The 20,279-nt window shown below is 29.8% G+C and overlaps 1 protein-coding gene and 1 long non-coding RNA gene across 2 annotated transcripts; one reads left to right on the forward strand and one right to left on the reverse strand.

Annotated features, from left to right (window-relative positions):
• Positions 1-831: 831 nt before the first annotated feature.
• Positions 832-16,177, forward strand: LOC149054322 (very long chain fatty acid elongase AAEL008004-like). Its single transcript, XM_089230274.1, has 8 exons — positions 832-1,235; positions 7,284-7,363; positions 7,531-7,721; positions 12,153-12,233; positions 13,798-13,854; positions 13,939-14,044; positions 14,758-14,894; positions 15,499-16,177. The coding sequence occupies exons 2-8, from the start codon at positions 7,300-7,302 to the stop codon at positions 15,673-15,675; spliced, it is 813 nt and encodes a 270-aa protein (XP_089086400.1). The 5' UTR covers positions 832-1,235; positions 7,284-7,299; the 3' UTR covers positions 15,676-16,177.
• On the reverse strand, positions 7,931-9,306 carry LOC149054323 (uncharacterized). Its single transcript, XR_016192271.1, has 3 exons — positions 8,869-9,306; positions 8,292-8,769; positions 7,931-8,054 (listed from the first exon to the last, which is right to left on the reverse strand). It is a non-coding gene; the product is annotated as an uncharacterized LOC149054323 (long non-coding RNA).
• Positions 16,178-20,279: the final 4,102 nt, after the last annotated feature.

Below are 20,279 nucleotides of genomic sequence, written 5' to 3' on the forward strand. Positions count from 1 at the left end.
GGGTGCAGATGTCAAAATTCTGCAATTTACTTTCCATTAAAAATAAATAAATACATACTAACATACTTATTTTTTCCTCTTATACTACCTATTTATTCCAAAAATTATTATAGACCATATACCTGCAGTTATTTATTAAAAAAATTCTGTTTAGTTTGTACTAGTCGGACTTCGGAAATTAACGGATCATATATTCATATACGCGTCATAATATTTGGCTATATACCTATTATAAACTTATTAATTAATGACCTAATTTAACTGCACCATACTAACAAAAAACTTATGTACGACATGTACGTACGAATGTAAGTTAAATTTAGGTTATAAAACTAAAAATCAAATGTGTAACTCTATTACAAACGTAATAGATATATTTATATAATACAATTTGACTGTTTATATTATTATTATTATTAATGTTTTTTAAATTATTTTACAATATTAATATTTGAAACAATTATTTGTCCGGGAAACGTCAGTGTTATAATATATATATTTCCACAAGTCAAGGCAATCGGACAAAGTGATTATATACACAAAAAAAGAAGTCAAGTGCGCTGTAAAGGTCAATAATTATTATGAATTGTGTGTAGTAAATAGGTGTGTAGAAATGCATATTACGAACTCAGGGAAAGGGTAAAAGGAAGAGAGAGAGAGAGTGAGAAAGAAAGAAGGAGTCGATCTCGACTCATCCCAGTTCTGACCCTCAAAACAAATAATTACGCCAAGACGCCTATATAGGTACAAAATATAATATACAGGTGCCCGGGTGGGGAAGATAATGCGGATTACGCGAGTATATAACTAGCGAACTGGCAGACATATGCCTTCTATGTTGTAATAACCATATATATTTATTTTACCTTTTTTTTCACTTTCATTTCTGTCGAGAGTCCGCGAGCTCGAATCTAAACCCGAACCAGTCTGGCGCTGCAGGCTCGACGTCGTACCTCTTTCATTTTCGTCTACATTTAGCTCATTATTTGTCAAATAATATCATCAACACTGTTGTTTTCTTAAATTGTTTTAATCCATATACAAGTTTTTAACTTCGAATTATGCTTGTGACAAAACGTTTTTTCACCAATATTGTTGTGAATGGTGACGGATTCCATTGATGCACCTGACGCGAACGTCATTCATTTTTATCACAGTATTTTGGACAAGAGTGCAGCGAAAAATCGTCAGGAGAGCTTCGATTTTACCGAAGTTAGTGCATCAACGAAACTCAGGTACCTACTTACATATAAATAATATTTTGGTAGTGATATACCTAGTACACTAATTAGGTATATTATAGTCCACAAATGAAAGCGTTCGTTTCCTCATCCATTCCAACCAGCATAATGCAGTTAAAATATTGTTTTGTTCGTTTGAATCCGTTTTATTACTATGCCTTTAATTATAATTTTGTGATTTGTGATTGCAATTTTTAATTTTGTCCCACACGATATAGCAAATCTTTAAAAATGCTCGGTATTATAATGGCGTTATGTTTTTATTGTTAAATAACTTTTTGTGACGCTATAGATTGTATAAATATTTTCTGGTTCGGCGTCATAATCTTCATTAAGTTACCATGTATACTATTACGTACTTACTATATACAATCATATAATATACAGAATACTTCACAACATTAAGTACCTCCTAATAAAGTGTATAATATTATTTGTTTAACCGAGTTTCGAAAATTATGTTTGATTTTATGCGTGGGTTTGCGAAAAAAATATGTTACAGTTTGTCTTAGGTATTAAAAAAAAAAATATTAATTTTCAAAAAAGATAAAAGTCCGTTTAAAAGGCCTATGTATGTGCTGTTGTTATTATTTTAATTTGATTTTCATTTACGTATCTATGATAATAATACTAATATAACAAGTTGAAAAACGTATGGTGTAAGTGAATGTTACGTTAAAAAGTACACAGCAAGTTATTAAAAATTACATAACCACGTGTATGTATTTTTATAGAAATTGCCACACTAGGTCAATATGATTTAAACTAGTTTATTAATCGTGTATTATTTAACTGCTCATGTCCGTGTTGACATATAATATAATAAATATATTTTGTAAATTTTAGTATTTTGCACACTACCTAAATACATGTTGGAAGGGAAAAACGAAGAATCTTATTTTACATAATACATTCATATATTATTACTATTTAATAGATATTTAAACCATAATAAGTTCCTATTTTGATGCGAATTTTTATTTAAGAAATTTTATAAATTATTGTAAGAAAATTGCAGTATTGTCAAAGTATTGTGTTTTCAAGTATTTTAAACTCTAGAATGTATAAGAATGTGTGCGTTTATTATCTCTTGATACTAGAGAAGAAAATAATTTAATTAATGAAAATTCGGTCAAAAATACAACATTATATAATATTATATGTGTAAATAAGTTCGATATTATAAGATACTATAAACATATTAGTTGGCTTTGATTTTAGCAAAAAAAAACTTCATGTAAATATTTTTTTGAAATCATTTTTACACTATTAGTCGTAAAAGTTCTATAGAATTAATTGTGTATTAACTGTGAAATCGTTATTCGGGTAGCTTCGAGCACATTCGTAATAACGAGCAAAAAATTATGTAGCTACTGTTACCTTAATTATAATTTAAAAACATTGCAAATTTAATCAATCGCTGTTATGACTTCCAAAACATTGCACACTGAACAAACAAGTCCCAACTTGATTATTTGCTTCCCATTGGACATTTCATACATACCTGTGTGTGTATACATATATTACATAAATAGTATTTTACACATAAGTGCTTTTAAATATATTAAAATATATAAAAAGTGGAAAATAATGATTTGATTTATCATATTATGCATGTTTTGTGGATTTAAGAAAATAGTAAGCCTTCATATAACTAATGAAAGTTAATACACTTTGAATGTTTTTATGTTCGCTAATTGAAAGTTTTAGTCTAAAAAATAGGGTTGTACTTAACGCATAAAACAGACGACAGTGGAGTATTTAATTAACGAAAACAATGTAATTTACCATACAAACAAATTGACTAATTAATAATTCGGATAAATTAAATCTAATCATATGAATAATTCAGTATGATATTTATTTTGTAAATTGAACTGGAAGACTAATAATAATATGTAAGTTTCTACTTTTATAAAGATTTTGGATTTATTTTTCTACAATTGCAGACGTCACTGCTATACCTAGAAGGCATTTTTAATTCTTTACAATTTACTGTTGTCCGATATTTAGAGGTGTGTTGTATCTAGCTGACGAGCAGAACCCTATTCTGATGAAATATTATCACTTACCTACACTCTATGAATCAGACGTACCTATTTCATACTTGGGCAAGCTTGAGAGTGAAAGGATTGCACAGGAAAGAGGTTGCTTACTTCGTATGCGCATTGCGTATGATGTATTCCAACGATGTACAGCAAAAAATTTCAATTTATAAGTACCAAATAATACTAATATTTATATATCATGTATTGGCTAGGTACGTGGGGCCTTGAATAATATCCCAAGACTTAAACAAAGGTTCTCCAGGTAAAAGTCCATATATTATATTTTTATGACCAATAAAATGTACAAGGCCTTCAAACATTATTGAACGCATTGGCAAATTCCTCTGCGACCGAGATTTGTTCAGATGGTAAACAATAATTACTACAAAGGACAATTTTCATGTTCTTCTGATACTATACATAATGTAATATATAATATGTTAGCATAATATTATAATATATTTTTACAAACCATAATTATTATTAGAAGGTGTAATTTTAAAAATATTGTATAGCACATTACACTCATTTATTTTTCTATACTTCGTGTACAAGTTTTAACATCGAATAACGGTTTAACGATTAAAATATATAGGTACCTACAACTAAATACATGTTCCAAACAGTCAACTTATTTATAATATTATTGCGTCCCAAGGTAAATATGTACTGCAGTTACCTTACTTTCTATTTCAACATTAAGTCAATTTTTCAAATAATAGGTATTCAATAAAAAGTAGGTAAAAAAATAATAGAATACTTATGTCGTATCATAATTAGCCAGTTAATATTCTATAGTAACTGTCTATTTAATTATTGGACATTTTAGTTAACCAATTTGAGACTTATGCTTTTAAAATACATTATATTTGTCCCAGTGATCTTAGCACATTTTTTCTAATCTAACATTTTGTATAATCAGTTCGAATCGGTTAAATAATTAATTGGATACAAATAAATATAAACATTGTATGTAATATAGTACGAATGAATAAAATATTTGTTACAAAATATTGTCTAGAAACTTTTTTTTTTTTTTAAAAAATGGCACACGTTATTACATAACATGAAATACATTTTTAGTTGAAAATCTATTTAATCCGTTGCTTATTAATTTAGTGAAACTAATTTTGTACTTAATATTTCAATTTTGATAATTATACACAATGTTGAGAAGACGTCACACCTGCATGTGCTGTCTCCGTCTTCAGAGCTGGTTTTTGGGGGTGAGTGAGCTGAACGATCGCTTAGGACGACGTTATATCATGGGCGCCTTTAGAGTTCAGATATTAGTTTTTTATAAAATTTTTTATAATCCAATTACTTAACCTGAACTAGAGGGCGTATTATTTTCCTTGCCCTTAATACACAAATAATAAAAAAAAAAATAACTGGGCGACTTATCAAATATAAATTCAGCAGTTCCAAATTTTTAGCTTACAATGATTGCAAATTCTATGTACTGTCATAAATTACGGTACTGGTACGCAAAATATTAATATTTTAATATGCTCCTAAATTGTTTAAAAACTAAAAATTGAAATATCATAAAAATAAACGAGAGAGGTGATGATTTTCTTACTTTAAGTTTTATAAATCACTCTAATATTAGAGTTAACAACACAGAATTTAAACTGCTGATTATAAAATTTGGTATGTTTTGCTTTAGTAAGACGGAACAACACAAAAAGTTCTCTTAAATAAATAATAATTGTACAGCGTACAGTTGTACTAGACTTCAAAAAAGATTAGTTTTATTTTTATTTTGTTCTGTTAACAATTATATACTGTTTCCCATTTTACAATTTTGTGTCAGATTAAATCTATTTTAGGGTACACTACTTATGGGTAGGGTATTTAAGATTATTTCATTTCTTCGACTCAATCGGTATCGGTTGCCCAATTGTGAAAGTATAAAATGCTGGAGTTATTATGTACGGCTACCTATAAATTGAGTTTCAAAAACTATTAAGCGTCCGTACAGCTATTTTTATCAATTCCAAATCTCATAATAATAATGTAATATAATACTTACACGATTTCGTATTGCAAACCAACCAATAGCGTTTAGGGCAATAATTGTTGTAACTTGTGTTCTATATTCAACTAAAACGGATTTTCTGTTCTCTTTGGCTCCAAAAGTACCATATTATGATCGCGGTGAATAGACTGAATAGAGAAGTATAGATTTTCTTTTATCGATACGTCCGGCATGTGTTAAGTATTTTTGGCAATGTCTCATTACTTTTCCATTGAACCCGATTACAGCAGGCTGCGAACGACGTAGCAGTCAAATATCACATGGCATTGCAGTTTGTGATAATAATTTAGCTTTTACCGTGGTTTCACATTCGGTTATGACCGACCACGGTTATCAAATAGTTTATCACCATTTGATAACCGTGGTTATAGTCAATAAACATTAGCGCAGTACTATCGTTGTGTTTTTCGTGGACATTAATCAATTTATATGTTGTGGCTATAATAATACTTTTCATTATTATTTCGTGCTCAAAAGTTCTTAGTTCTTGTGTGACCCAATTCTAAGTTTTATTTTTTAATCCGTTCTTTGCAAAGACTATGATGATGTACTTTGAACTTTGGTCAACTATACACACACAAATGATGTACCAATTGAACATTATTGGACATCTTCAAAGTTATAAAACCGTTAACCCATATAATATTATAGTCTTAGTTATACAATTGACTAAAATAAATATCTAGCTATACCCTAGAAAACAAATCCACCTGAGGGTTTACATAACCTACTATAATTGTCATTATATCACTGTATGGTATTTACTTAGGAATATGTACCTATAACACATCGTGTATATATATAATCAACACGTATAATATGACTGGTTTCACTCTTCTCGCTGTTGTATTAATAAATTGACCATCAATAATGTAATTACGCGATCGATACCTCGACCTACATGCGAGCAGTAGGTAAGTATTATATATGAAATAATAATTATCATTACAATTTACAAATGTTACATTATTATTATCGGATAAATGATAATAATGTGATTTGTACGCGATCGCAGTGCACTATAGAACGTCGGATACCTATACCTATCTACTAAAATATAATACCGTCTTCGGCAAGTGACCTTATAGGTACATACTCGTAATATCGCTTGCTGTCGTTTCTGTACCTAATGATGATAATAATAATAATGATAATATTATGACCTTACAGTCAAACACACCGTACAGTTAATAAAACTATGGGGTTTTTTTCAGCAATTTATTATGAATTTTTTTTAAATATTTTTTTTTTTGTCTGTATTTTCTCCGTTTTTTTCATTTACACCATGAATAATATTATTCCCCAATTACGATTTTGTGTCAGACAGATTAAGATTTAGCTAAGTCATTGCTATTGTCTTTTAATATGTGTGCGATTAAAACACCGTCCATCGTAAACAAAACCGTACGTTACAGGTTTTTTCATCCGATCTAATCATATCATAAATCATAATATATTTACTACTTAGATGTGTCTCAAACCACATAATTGAACTCTCATTCGCCGTCACAAAACTGCAACTTTTAACAAATATTTTGGGCGTTATTAAATACATATTCCTTATATTCCATGCTCAATATTATTGTTGAGGTAACCAAAATCACACTTTGATAAGTAAATAGGTTAGAATGTTTAATATATTATTATTAGTCTCGATGTCATTTTCAGTGTAGAAAGTAGAATAAGGAAAATAGTATTTCCAGACATAAATAAACATAAAAGTGAATTTAGGGAAGCTGGTGGGTATAACAACTCCCAAACGTTCTCCGTTAATGTTAATTATTTGAAAAACAATAGTGAGAACATTAATTGTATATATAGATACTTCTCACCACAGGACTGACCAAGACCTTGTAATAATTTCCTTGAAAATAAGATCCAGATAAAGTATAAGATCTTCCACCGTGAAAAAAGTAACATTTTTAACATAATCTGTTTTTTATTTTGTTTTAGATAACACGAATGAAACATGGCGTCGGTTCTGGTGAACATGGCCATCGACAGATATATAAACCTCGTGGACTCCATAAGCGGTACATTTTTCTTATATAAATATTTTTATTTTTTGAAAAACTGAAGTAATATAGTTAATTAAATCACATAAAGTCTACCAGTATATATAACTATTATTTTATTTTCAAATTCAGTAATAATTGTTTGTTAAAAAATAAAATAAAAATATTTTTCGTTTTTAATACAGACCCACGAGTGAACGACTGGCCATTGATGGACAGCCCGTTCCCGACACTTATAATGGTCATCACATACTTATATATCGTCACATACCTGGGTCCTAAAGTAATGGCTAACAGGAAACCCTTCAAACTGAACAATATACTAGTGTGGTACAATGCTGGCCAAGTCATCTTCAGTCTCGTCATGCTGTGGGAGGTAGGACCTATTGTAAAAATTAAAAATAATAACAAGCGCCGCGAATTTCAGACATAATTTCTCACCAGATTTAAAATTCTGTCGTCAATCATAATCTTAAACCATTGCATAATAAAAACATGTTTTAACACCAAAGAACGAAAGTCAGTGAGGTGCGCGATAGAATGAAATATTTGGTTTTGAGTGTCAGTGGGTCAGAATGTTCTAATCAGACGAGTATACCAATACATAATAATATTTCCATAGGTATAAAATAGTAAATAATAATAGTTTATTTGGTTATATAACGCGAGCTAACCTATTCCATCGCATGGGTGAAATCCATCCGAACGTCTGAAAAAAAAATAAACAATAATAATAATAATCTAATAGGGGCGTATATTTATCGCACTGCTTGATATGGCATGCACAAATACAACATTTTTTCATCATATGCAGTTATACAGAGAAACAGAATTAATTACGTTTAGTATTTTTTTTAGGAATTTAATAACAAAAAATGTTCATTTCTTATTAACTTTTTTCTTTATAATATTCTACAGGTGTAATATAAGTATTATTTTCACTAACCGATTATAATATATAAGCGACCGTTAGGAAAAACGTTATTTGGGACAAGACTTGACTCTGACTGTTATCTTTTCATCGAGACAGTCGTTTGGTGTAATATTATTATTTTAAGACATCTTATCACGTAATAATATAATATATGATACGACGGCAGACAACCGCAAGAGTGGTAATGAAAGGACGAACTCGGATGGTCGCGGAAGCTCTTCATCGCGATTTCTTCGCTTGCGGGGAGTTTGTAAACGTATCTGACCTTGACCCATTTCTATCCAGATAGTTTTTTTTTCTCGTTGTCTGGTAGGAAACCAAACTTCGACATTGAAATCAGCGAAATCGTTTCGATATATTGCATATACAATATCATTACACAACGTGTCTTATGGAGATACCAAAAAAGGATACGCTGCTGGTATTGTACCACTTCGTCCTTTGTTCCTGCCGACTTTTCAGCCGTTCAAAAGTCGGTCATACCGAATCGCTATATTATAGAATAGTAAGATTAAAAAACTCGAAAAATATCAGTGCTATGTGGTTTCAATGCTCGAGGCATAACTTGTTGAGCTCCAAACATACTTACCTGTATTCCACATATTAATTATTATTCATGAATTTTCAACGCAGCTACATTCTCGATGTCACCATAGGATTTAGATACTAAGTAAACGTTCTTGTGTAGAGTTTAGTAATAGAATATTGATGAGATGTCGATCGAAAATAAGTTGTCAGCAGCCGAAATAGTTACCACAAAATATTAAGACGAACACCTCATAAAAACAAAACGTCCATCACAGCCGACTCTTTGATTTCATAAATTCTAATTAATAATAATAATAAAAATATATTTTTGCAAACAAAAACTATAACATTGTTTCCAATAACATTTGGAATAATAAGTTTGCTCACCTCTTCTCCACCTCATTATTTTTACATAATTATGGTATAACTTAAATTGTTATCCTAATGTGGAATGATTCGTGTCATTTTTTACTAAAATTTTGAAAAAAGAACATTTGAAAATGATATAAAATGTATGTGAAAAAGTAACTGAATTTATATTGTTTATCACAATAATATATTATCTGCAACAGATTCGGTGACTTCACACGCACTTAAATATTATATTATTAAATAATAATATACTATACCTAATATAGTGTAAGGTGCCTACACATAAACAATGCGAGTGTTGTGCGTTTACATACCTATCTACTGGTGTATGATGTAACACGCGGTCCGGCAACAAACGCCCCTCTTTTCCTGCCCGCCTGCCCTGCTGCCGTCCTTGTGATGTAATCTCCGTGCCGACTCAACCCCGGCCCGGTAAGCTCACGTTCCTTTTTCCTTCTTCGTCGTCGTCGTCATCGTCTTCTTCTTCTTCTCTGCCACTGCTTACACTTTCACTCGAGCCGCAGCTCAACTCGCATCGAGGTCATGATCACGCGCGCGCCACCTGTTGTTCCGCCGCCGTTGTCGTCGATGTCGTCGCGTTAACGACCGATTGGATCGATCGCGTTTGTCATTCATATTTGTGGATTGCGTTTGTGACAAGCGCAAAGATTGTGCACAATCCATCATCCACGCAGACTTACCGGGGACGACCCTTAATTACAATGGCACGTTGGCTCCTCGACACCCGCGCGGGAGAGGGATTTGAGGCTACACCAAATCCATTCAAATCCGTTTTCAACCAAATCCGTACACCCTACCTTTTTCGGCCGATTCACTTTTCGGTCAAATTTAATATAGGTCGATTCACTTTTCGATCAAAACAAAAATGTTCAGAATAAATTATATTAGCCAAAAAGGAAAGGGTACGATTTCGGCCGAAAACGGCCATGCCCCACACCCCTTACCCCGTTCGAAGTATTAAATGAGCGTAATGATATATATTTTTGAGTATTTTAATTATTATCGTGGAGGATGTATGCCTATTAATAAATCTACGTCAGATACGCCTTTACGACTGTACTGGGCTATAAATATAATGTAATCAAAACTGTGAAGTGTTAGGTACAACATATAACTAAACCTGAAATTCACGTTTTTTATGTGGTTAAGACTATTGTGATTAAAATATATATATATATATATTTATTGACTTTTAATTTTTGTACATCAAGCCCAAATTTTTAAACGGTTTGGCGTTCAAATAAAATACAAACCATTTATGAGAAAATTGTTAACATATTTTATTTTCGCGAAACAATAAAAAAAAATGTATATATTTTTCTTAATTTTGATCGCTGTACTTTAATTCTATACTAAATGTGAATGCCACACGCAATACATTTTTATATTTTTACTAAAACATTTTCTTAAGATTTTACTAATTGTACTTAAAGGCACTTATCTATTAGTTTTACCAGACAGATTGAGAGACCACGACTAGAAAATAATTCTATCTGTATCATTTAATTATTATTTATTCTGTAATAATTAGCGATTTAAAGATAAAGTAGTTATACTCACAGTTCGCTTATAGCATTAGGTACTTAGATGTAATATGTCTCTATTCGTTCTTGTTGGTCCAGTCGATTATCGTCCGTTAGCCTAAACACGGCCTTGTCTAAATATATGAATATATGATCCAGACAAAATCAGTGTCAAAAAAAAAAAAAGTTTCGCACGCACCATATCCACATTAAATTGGTATAATTATTATCAAGTATCAGCATATCTTTCAACTACTTAGACGATAATTATAAAAACAATGATTTTATTTTTTATTACCAGTATCATGTGGGCTAGTCATTCGAGATACATTAGCTCGATAAACGGATAAAAACAATTTTATATCATTATATTAATAATACTCGTTTTAAGAAAGGTCATTTATTATTTTATTTAATTACTTATCTCATTGAAAATCAAGTCCAAATAAAATGTAAGACTAACATAATATTTCTTATAGACAAAAACATAATATACTTACACGCATCTTCTAAAAATCTATACATCACTTGTAAATTGTAATTAACACAATAACCTACTCGTGTCTGGTATACATTAAAAAACAAATTAAATTAAAAAATAATGGTTAAACAACTATTTGTTAATAATTGCGTTGAGTGTAACAATAATCTTTGTTTTATATAACAGTATGTGCCAATTAATTTATTTAGTGTGATTATAATATAATATCAGTTTTTTCATTTTAAAATTCCCAAATGTAGGTCAGTAAAATTGTACACTATAATATTTGCGCAACAATTTTGACGCTACGGTGAGTCTTGAGGAATTTTGTAACCTTTGCGACCCATGCACTGTACCTACATCATAGGTGTATGTATATGTATACATATAGGGAAATGAAAACATAACCCTTCCATCGTTTAGTCGATGGGTTTTGTACAGCAGATACGTTTCATTAATCTACCGATGACAAACCGCAGTGACTGTGCTTTGCCAGTGTTTGGTATTACGAAACATTCAAAATTGCCGAGAACCCGTTAATTATAATAATAATGATAAAAAAAAAAAAAAAAGAAAGAAAGAAATGAAATGAATGAAATAATTATTGTGCCACCCAGTCGACCACTGGAACGTATGTACGTTGAACACGCCCCGGAGCTATCGTGTAAAATGTATAATATTATTATTAGTTACACAGACGTATATAATATATTAGGTATAATAATATGATATATAGTGCTTTCAATTTTTGACGAAAAAACAAGTATTATGTCTTGTGAAACAGCTAGGAATTCGAGAAAAATAATTATTTCCGTAAAGAGATAATATTAATATATATTATACGAGTATTTGCAGTTGTATTTTATACATGACATGTGCCTTGCAAACTCGTCGATTATTTATTTAATAGAGATGATAATAAAAAAAAAAATGAATATTATTTTTCAGCACTTGATGAGTGGATGGTTGTTAGACTACAGCTACAAATGTCAACCGGTCGACTATTCACACAATCCTACTGCACTGAGGGTATGTACTATATTATATGATAGCGGTTATATAGGGTGATTCCTCGATTATGCTCACTAAATTTTTTTCATCGAAATCTGATTTTAGGAACTATCAAATTTATGAGACTTGTGTGCATTATGCATAAAGGAGTGTTCTGTGGAAATACAAACCTCTGCTGTTTTTCAAACGAGAACTTTACTATTGTATACTCGTACTGTATTTAAACCAAATCGTTCAAATTGTGCATTAGATACATCGAAATTTACAAAAAATTATTCCATAAATCATTTACAGCAATAAGTAGTGGTTTTAGTTTGAAAAACAGAAATTTCTATAGATACGCGACACTTATTGAGTAGTGAAAAAAAACTCGACAATTTGAAAATTTTAGGTTACGGCTTTAAGTAGGTAAATTAAAAATTCCACGAAACTAAATTTCATTAAATTCATTATTAACACGGGCAAATTGGGGTGAGCTTGCTAAGTAAATCACTCTGTACAGTCAACGAGCGTGATTCATATAACATCACATATAATTCATATTATATAATATCATTATTGTGATGATGGCCAACTCATCGATATCGTGGCAAATATTCGATAACGGTAATGGTTTAGGATAAAAATGGTAAAGTTAAAATGTGTTCGTGGTACATAGCCACATGGAATATTTGTTTACGTAATTATAACGAATGTGTACTAATAATTTACCAGTAAATCTCGAAATCAAGTCGAATTGTATGTATAATATTTTGTCGATTGACATACTGTCGTTGATTATGGCGAATTTAATTTAAGTATTTCTAAAATTCTATTGTAATTTCTAAAATTGAATACCTATCCGCAATAATAAGCATTCATTTTAAGTTGACACGAACAAACCCCATTTCATCAAAAGTGGCCCTAGGATATTTTTCGGATTGAAATTTTTATTCGACAAACGCGATGGTATGAAAATAAATTTAATTTAACTTGTCGAAACGCACAAACAGATCTGCAGAAATGATGCTGACCAAACTGTAATTATGATTTAATCGGAAATAGATTCAACTTTTATCACTAGGTATGTATACATATAAAATACAAAATGTTGTCATCGTTAATCGAGTCGATATTTTTTGTTACGGTATCGGACAAAATTGAATTATTTCATTGAAATGGTTTGAAATTGTTAGGTATGCAGTTGGCCATCCACACCATACTAATAATATATAACACCTAACCTAACCTACTGACTGATTTTCTGTTAACATTTTTAATAAATTCTGAATTTCTATGCAATCTTATTTCGCGTAGTGTATTATTCAGAATACTGTCATTTAGGCATATATAATGTATAGATTGTCGAAAACATGAGGAGGGGGACTTAATCCATTCAAATTTTTTCCGCCTAGTTCCACAATTAAAAATTTAGGAGGTAATCTGCTGAAGTAGGTACTTAGCACGTATTATAATTTTTGTAAATTTTAACCCCCCTCCTCAAAAAAAAAAAAAAATTAGGCTACTTACGGCGCCTATCATATTATTATTACCTATCATGATAATTTAGTAAAATATACTTATCGACCCGAACGTGTTTCAGATGGCTAACTTATGTTGGTGGTACTACATATCCAAATTGACAGAGTTCGTCGACACGGTAAATATTCGTAACGAACAATCGTTACGACGTAGTTACACAACACTAATATTATTATTATAACATGCTCATGTATTGTTTCAGGCATTTTTTGTATTAAGGAAAAAGGACAACCAGATCAGCTTACTCCATCTGTACCACCATTCGCTCACACCCATCGAAACGTGGATTTGCGTCAAATTCATTGCCGGTAAACGCACATATAATATTGTAGTTTCACCGCCGCAGTGTTCACTTAGCGCGTTCGAAAGTCATGTAATTCTGTGCCATCCACAAAATGAGACTCTGACCCAGTTCGAACCCTGCAGGGTTAGACAATCTAGAAATACGACTTATTTTAAATACCCCGAGGAATCTATGCTTACGCGCGTGTAGATCTCGTACAATCGCGGTCCCCGACAAATATTCTGGTCACGGAATTATAATAATGTGTTTACCTTCACTATACGCATAACATTATGATGTGTTTAATTCAATTGTAAAATCTGAATTAGTTACAGCATATAAAATACTCAAGTCATTAGCGCGTGATAGTCATTAGTTTTTGTAATTAATTTATAGCGTCACCGTATATAATATGATGTAAGCTACTTAAAAATTTATTTTTATACTCTTCAAACGTTTTACACGCCATTCCGTAATTAAATAATTAAAAAACAAAAAATGGCAAGACTTGTTATAGGCACCTACTGTTTTAATTTCGACGACCTATATTTTATTATTGTTTTTTCATCAAACAAAATATAATTAAAATAATAATGATACCCACGTCCTGTAATATTTGCAATCCGAGTGACGAATAGTCCATGTAACACACTATATTATAATAACCGAACAGCAGTAGGTAATATTATAATATGTTTGTATTCGAAAGTAATTAATGGTTTTTATGTTATTGTTTAGGCGGCCACGGAACATTTTCGAACTTGGTGAATAATATGGTCCACGTGATCATGTACTTCTACTACATGATGTCCGCGATGGGACCTCAATATCAAAAGTACCTCTGGTGGAAGAAGCATTTGACCACCGTCCAATTGGTCTGTATTGACAAGATGTTATTATATACAGGGTGATTTTTTAAGCATGATCACCCCATTTTTATGCTTAAATTATGCATATATTCAAGTTCTGATTTTTGGAATTTTTAAGTGTAGTTAAAGACGATATTTTTGAGTACTTAGATTTTTCACAACTTTTAAGGAGTATCTTGTAGCGATACCAACTTTGGTTAATCAAATGACAACCTATATGTTTTAAAGCAAAATATGATTCAGATAATTTTTCTAAAAATTTTGACATATTGCAATCAAAATTCGAACGAAAACTTCCAGAGTTATTCTACTTGAAATACTAAGGAATAAGGATAAAAGTCTAATACTTAAATACCTACGATCCAGAAGGAGAGGAGGGGGAGGTTTAAGGGGAAGGTTTAGGGGGAAATTTTTCCTTACAACTGAAGGATACTATTATTGATTATAAATACTTTATTTATAATTTATGTATATATCGTATTTCTGTTGTGATAAGACCAACTGTTGCTCCCTCCCCCTCTGGATCCTTGCATGTAATAATATAGCAATAAAAACTGTATTTTTTCGCCAGTCGCATTAACGACGATATTGTTTTATTGATTTCCCACAGCTCCAGTTCACGTTAGTATTTTTCCATTCAGCTCAAGTGCTGTTCTTTGACTGCGGATATCCAAAACTGGTGGCCGCCCTCCTGTTGGTCCACTCGACCATTTTCTTCGCTCTATTTTTTGACTTCTATCAACAGGCTTACAAAAAGGCCAAGTTGCTCGAAACCAAATCGCAGTAAACGCACAGCCACATCGGAGCATTACAATCAAACGACTAAAATCAAATAATGGCAATTGGCAATACAAAAAAATCGTTCAACTATTACAAAAATGTTAAGTTTAAGAAAATAATCGTCTCGTGTCTTATACTGCACTGCAAGCTGCAGTTGTAACTGATGGATAGTTAATTATTATGCACTATGTGTGCAACTGCAACTAATTTGTATTATATATATTTTTGTACTTGTAAATTATGTGACCTATTTAAGTTGTTCCCAAAAAGTAAGACATAAGTAAACAATGCATACTTTGGTTCGTCGACCGATTTAGACAATCAAATATGTGCATTGATAATATTAAGATAAATATTATTATAATAATCAAAACTAGTGATAATTTTTTTCAACTATAAATATTGATGTATGCTCATTAAATTATAAATTAAGAGTTATAATACTATTATAATTATATTATATTATATATTATTATACAATATACGATTATAGATTTACTATATTATAATGCGAGCGAATAGACGTTATATTATAACTTGACATTTATAAATGATTATATGAGACTTCATATTTATAGGTATTCAAATGACAATATTATTTAAAAAAAATAAATGATTCACAAAAAATAAATGCCAATACCTGACATAAGGTGTACATAATATTGTTTTTGTATTAAAGTAAGAACGAATAATTATATTAATATAATATTTTATTTCGAATTAATGTTTCCGACAAATCATTCAATTTCAGAGCAAACTTGTTTATATTAACAGCTATAATGATATGTAATAAAAACCATTTAAGCCTGAACATTTCTACTCAAAATGTTTATATCACAGAAATATGGCTGTTGTTTTAACAAATGAATGCAAAACATTATACTCCTATGTGTACAAAATGTACCAAGGCGTAGGTAAACAACATAACATAAGCAAATCGAAGTATCATAATAAATTATGACGTTAGGAATACATTAATGGTAATGTTGTAATATTATACATTACAACATTACCATTGATATATATATTTTTAAATGTAATACCTCTTCAATTAAGTGTAAAAGATGTTTATTCACTGAATCCTTGCAGTTCATTATGCTAAATATTTATATTGTCCCGAAACGTTAGATTAGACTAGGTATTGTTCCGTAACATTTTTAACACATTTTTTTTGTTTTTCTCAATAAAATTTACTTTCAAGTTATCCATTAATAATATTACAATAACTCTGGAAAAAACTAAGGTGGGTTAAGAGGCCAGTGTGGTCGTGCGGGTAAAGTGACCATATTTTGAGTTTTCTTCGCTATGTAGCTTAGCAATCATGTGGACGTTTTTGATGAAACTCAAGTTATCACTATCACTAGTCACATTATTTTGGGATAGTTAAGCGTGTTTACATAATAATATTATTTTTTGGATTTTCAAACAGATTTTGGGAAATTTATGAATACTTTTGATTGTATAGATAAATAATTATTTAAACTATATCTATTCGATCTATTGTGGTTCCATCAAAAACTTCTAAGTTTTCAAATGATATCTGTTAGAATATGAAAAGTCTAGTAAATCCGTAGTTTTTTTTTAATGGCAGAGTTGCCACCCAACACGCTAAGCCATAGTGACAGGTGGTTACTTTGCTGACAAACATTTTTCTATTCATTGCATTAAGTAATATATAAATGTTATTCAACCACTAAAAGTAATCGAAATGAATGTTAATATATTATAACATGTAATTATGTCAATTGCTGTAACTGTGATTAGTGGCCTAATAATATTTATACAAGCCAGAGACTATAGCCAGTATGCCCGACTAGTGTGGGTAAAGTTACTTGTAATTTTTTTTATTTCTGAAACATTTAGATAGAATTAAAATCAAACAAATCGCAAAAAAAATAAAATAGGTAGCTTATTAAATCAAAAAAATTATAACAACTTATTGCTATTGTTATATTCTTTTACAACTTTCTTTTTAGTAAAATGTATGAAAAAATTCATCAAACCTCGAGGTGTTCGCTTTACTCACCCTTCCCCTACTTCATAATTTATTATAATAATTAATTTTGTAATGTCTTGTATAAATAATATATAGGCATAAGTAATTTAATAATAAATTTGTTAAACTTACAATCGAATAAGTTTGATTTTGTATATTTTATTAATAACTAATAAGTAATAATAGTAATATAGCGAATTATTATAGTATGATGCAGATCAATAAAACAAATCAAAATATCTTGTTTCTGTCCATCCTTAAATTTCGAAAAGTATCTTAAGTATATTATTAATTTCTATATTTTTAAAAAGATACCCAAGTATATAATTTTATATAATCATTCCATTTCAATCATATAAATTATTTTTGTAATAAACGCACAAAAATAAAAAATGGAAGCTAATTTATATTTAATTTGAAAAATAATATTATTATGATTAATTTAAAAAGTAAAAAGACTTAATAATCTGTTGACTTAATATTGATACATCATCAATATTTATAATTTATCAAATGGAAGAAAATTATTATAGTAGAACCATCTGAAAGAATTTAAATTTTTAAGTATCTTTTATTAGTAACTAGTTCAAAATATAAATGAAATAATTTTTAGTAATTTTTTTCCTCACCACTTTTCCCAGAAATATGCTTAAAATATATTCATAATAATATGTCCTACGTGTGTTAAAAAAAAAACATTTTAACTTAAATGGGTAAATCTTACAAAAATGTGGAAAAAATTACAGGTATCGATCCTTATCTATATGCAACAGGTTTCTAATTCCCTTGATACTCAAAAATCTATTGAATTATTTTAAGACTTTAGAATTTTTATTATTTGTTTTTATTTATTTATTGCAAATAAACAATTTTTTACATTCGATTATACAATACAAATAGATTATCATCTGCTCAACTTCTTTAAGCTACTCAGACTTAAGAATGAATCATATAAGGTGTAAAAAGGTTTAAACTTTTAATTTTTATACTCATCATTTCATCAGCAATGTCTAGTTGAAATGATTTTGTCAGTTTTTAGTTTTTTACTTCTTATGCAATGCAGGTTTTTCTTTTTTTAAATGCAAGTTTTGAAATTTTTCAGGGCACACGCAAAATAAATTTTAAAATTGTGCCGTCGTTCATATATTTGTACGCTCGAAAATGTGTCATCAAAATAATATTTATGTAGTTCGTGAACTAAATCATTAAAGTAAGTATGATCACTAAATATTTACTAACATAAATAGAATTAATAATGTTAGGATAATATAATGTAATTATTAATATAAACGAAAATTGAATAGGTATAATAATTATCAATTATATATCGTAATAACGACACCTTCATCATTGGTTGCTGGTATGACGTGCCCACCCTAATTGATTCTGTGTAATAATACACATAAAGTAATATATATCATGATGGTTAATAATTACAAGTTTATGATTATCTTAGTGTCTAAACTCAACGGAGCAACGTTGCGAAAAGAGGTGGGTACCTAGCTAGTGTACCTACCTATTATACATGTATATTTTTAAAAAAAGTGATATTATAAATCTAGGCTAAGCCAACTACTATCAACATTTTGTAATACTTGTGTATCGCCATATATATATATATTGGCAATATATTTTTTCGCTTGCCCAATATTAATATGATGTATGTTGATGAGTAAAAAAACTATGAAAAAATCTGCTTATAGGTTATACGCTCCGCCTGTAATTCAAACCTCTAAATTCGCCAGAGGGGCGACTTTGATAATTTATCAAATGATAATTATTTACAAATTATATAATTAGTTATTTTATAAAAATTACTACACTTAGGACGGCTATCAGCTCTGATAACATAGTCTGACTGGCCGTTTTAGATTTCGATTTCAAAATTGCATTAAGCCGAATCAATAATAATATAATCGTTCCTCCATGAAACTTAAATTAATCCTTTCCATTTTCCGTTTTTCTTCAGTCCAAAACACAAACTCAGTTACAATGATTAATATTATAATTTTTGATGTGCACTACACGTCTCTAGTGGAGATTGATTCAACAAATGATGCTTAAAAGCTGACGAAAATTAACATTTGTGTATGTGTTTATATCAAAGGTATGTCCAGAATTAAGAGAGTAAATGAAGTTATTGACAATCATGTAATTATACTAATAAGTATTTTATATTTTTCATAATTAATATTTAAAAAAATAAATTAAATTGGGTATGTCATATTTTGTCTAGGTAACTATATGTGCTAGCCAATGGCAACCGTTTAAATTTTAAAAAAATTAATGTTTTTTGATTTTAATGAGCCAAAACTAAACTCATGCTTAACAGTCACCTTGAGAGTAACCACTTTGTATAGCAATAACTTACAGGTGTTTAAAATATATAGGCTATAAACACTTTTCGAGACTCAAAGAGCTTGTTGATATAACGTTTGTTGAAAACGGTCAAATAGTTTTTATTGAGTATAAACAACCAAACGAACATTTTTATTTTGTTGTAAAGAAGATTACCTGGTAAGTATTTACATTACGCCTTGAATAAAAAAATTTAAATATACATATTTAAATATCTTGACAAGTTAAACGATATCAAAACAGCAGCAATATTCTTA

Source organism: Diuraphis noxia, unplaced genomic scaffold (assembly GCF_037042655.1).
Source record: "Diuraphis noxia isolate RWA-SAM2 unplaced genomic scaffold, SU_Dnox_SAM2 contig0007, whole genome shotgun sequence".
In the NCBI taxonomy this organism is placed as follows: domain Eukaryota; kingdom Metazoa; phylum Arthropoda; class Insecta; order Hemiptera; family Aphididae; genus Diuraphis; species Diuraphis noxia.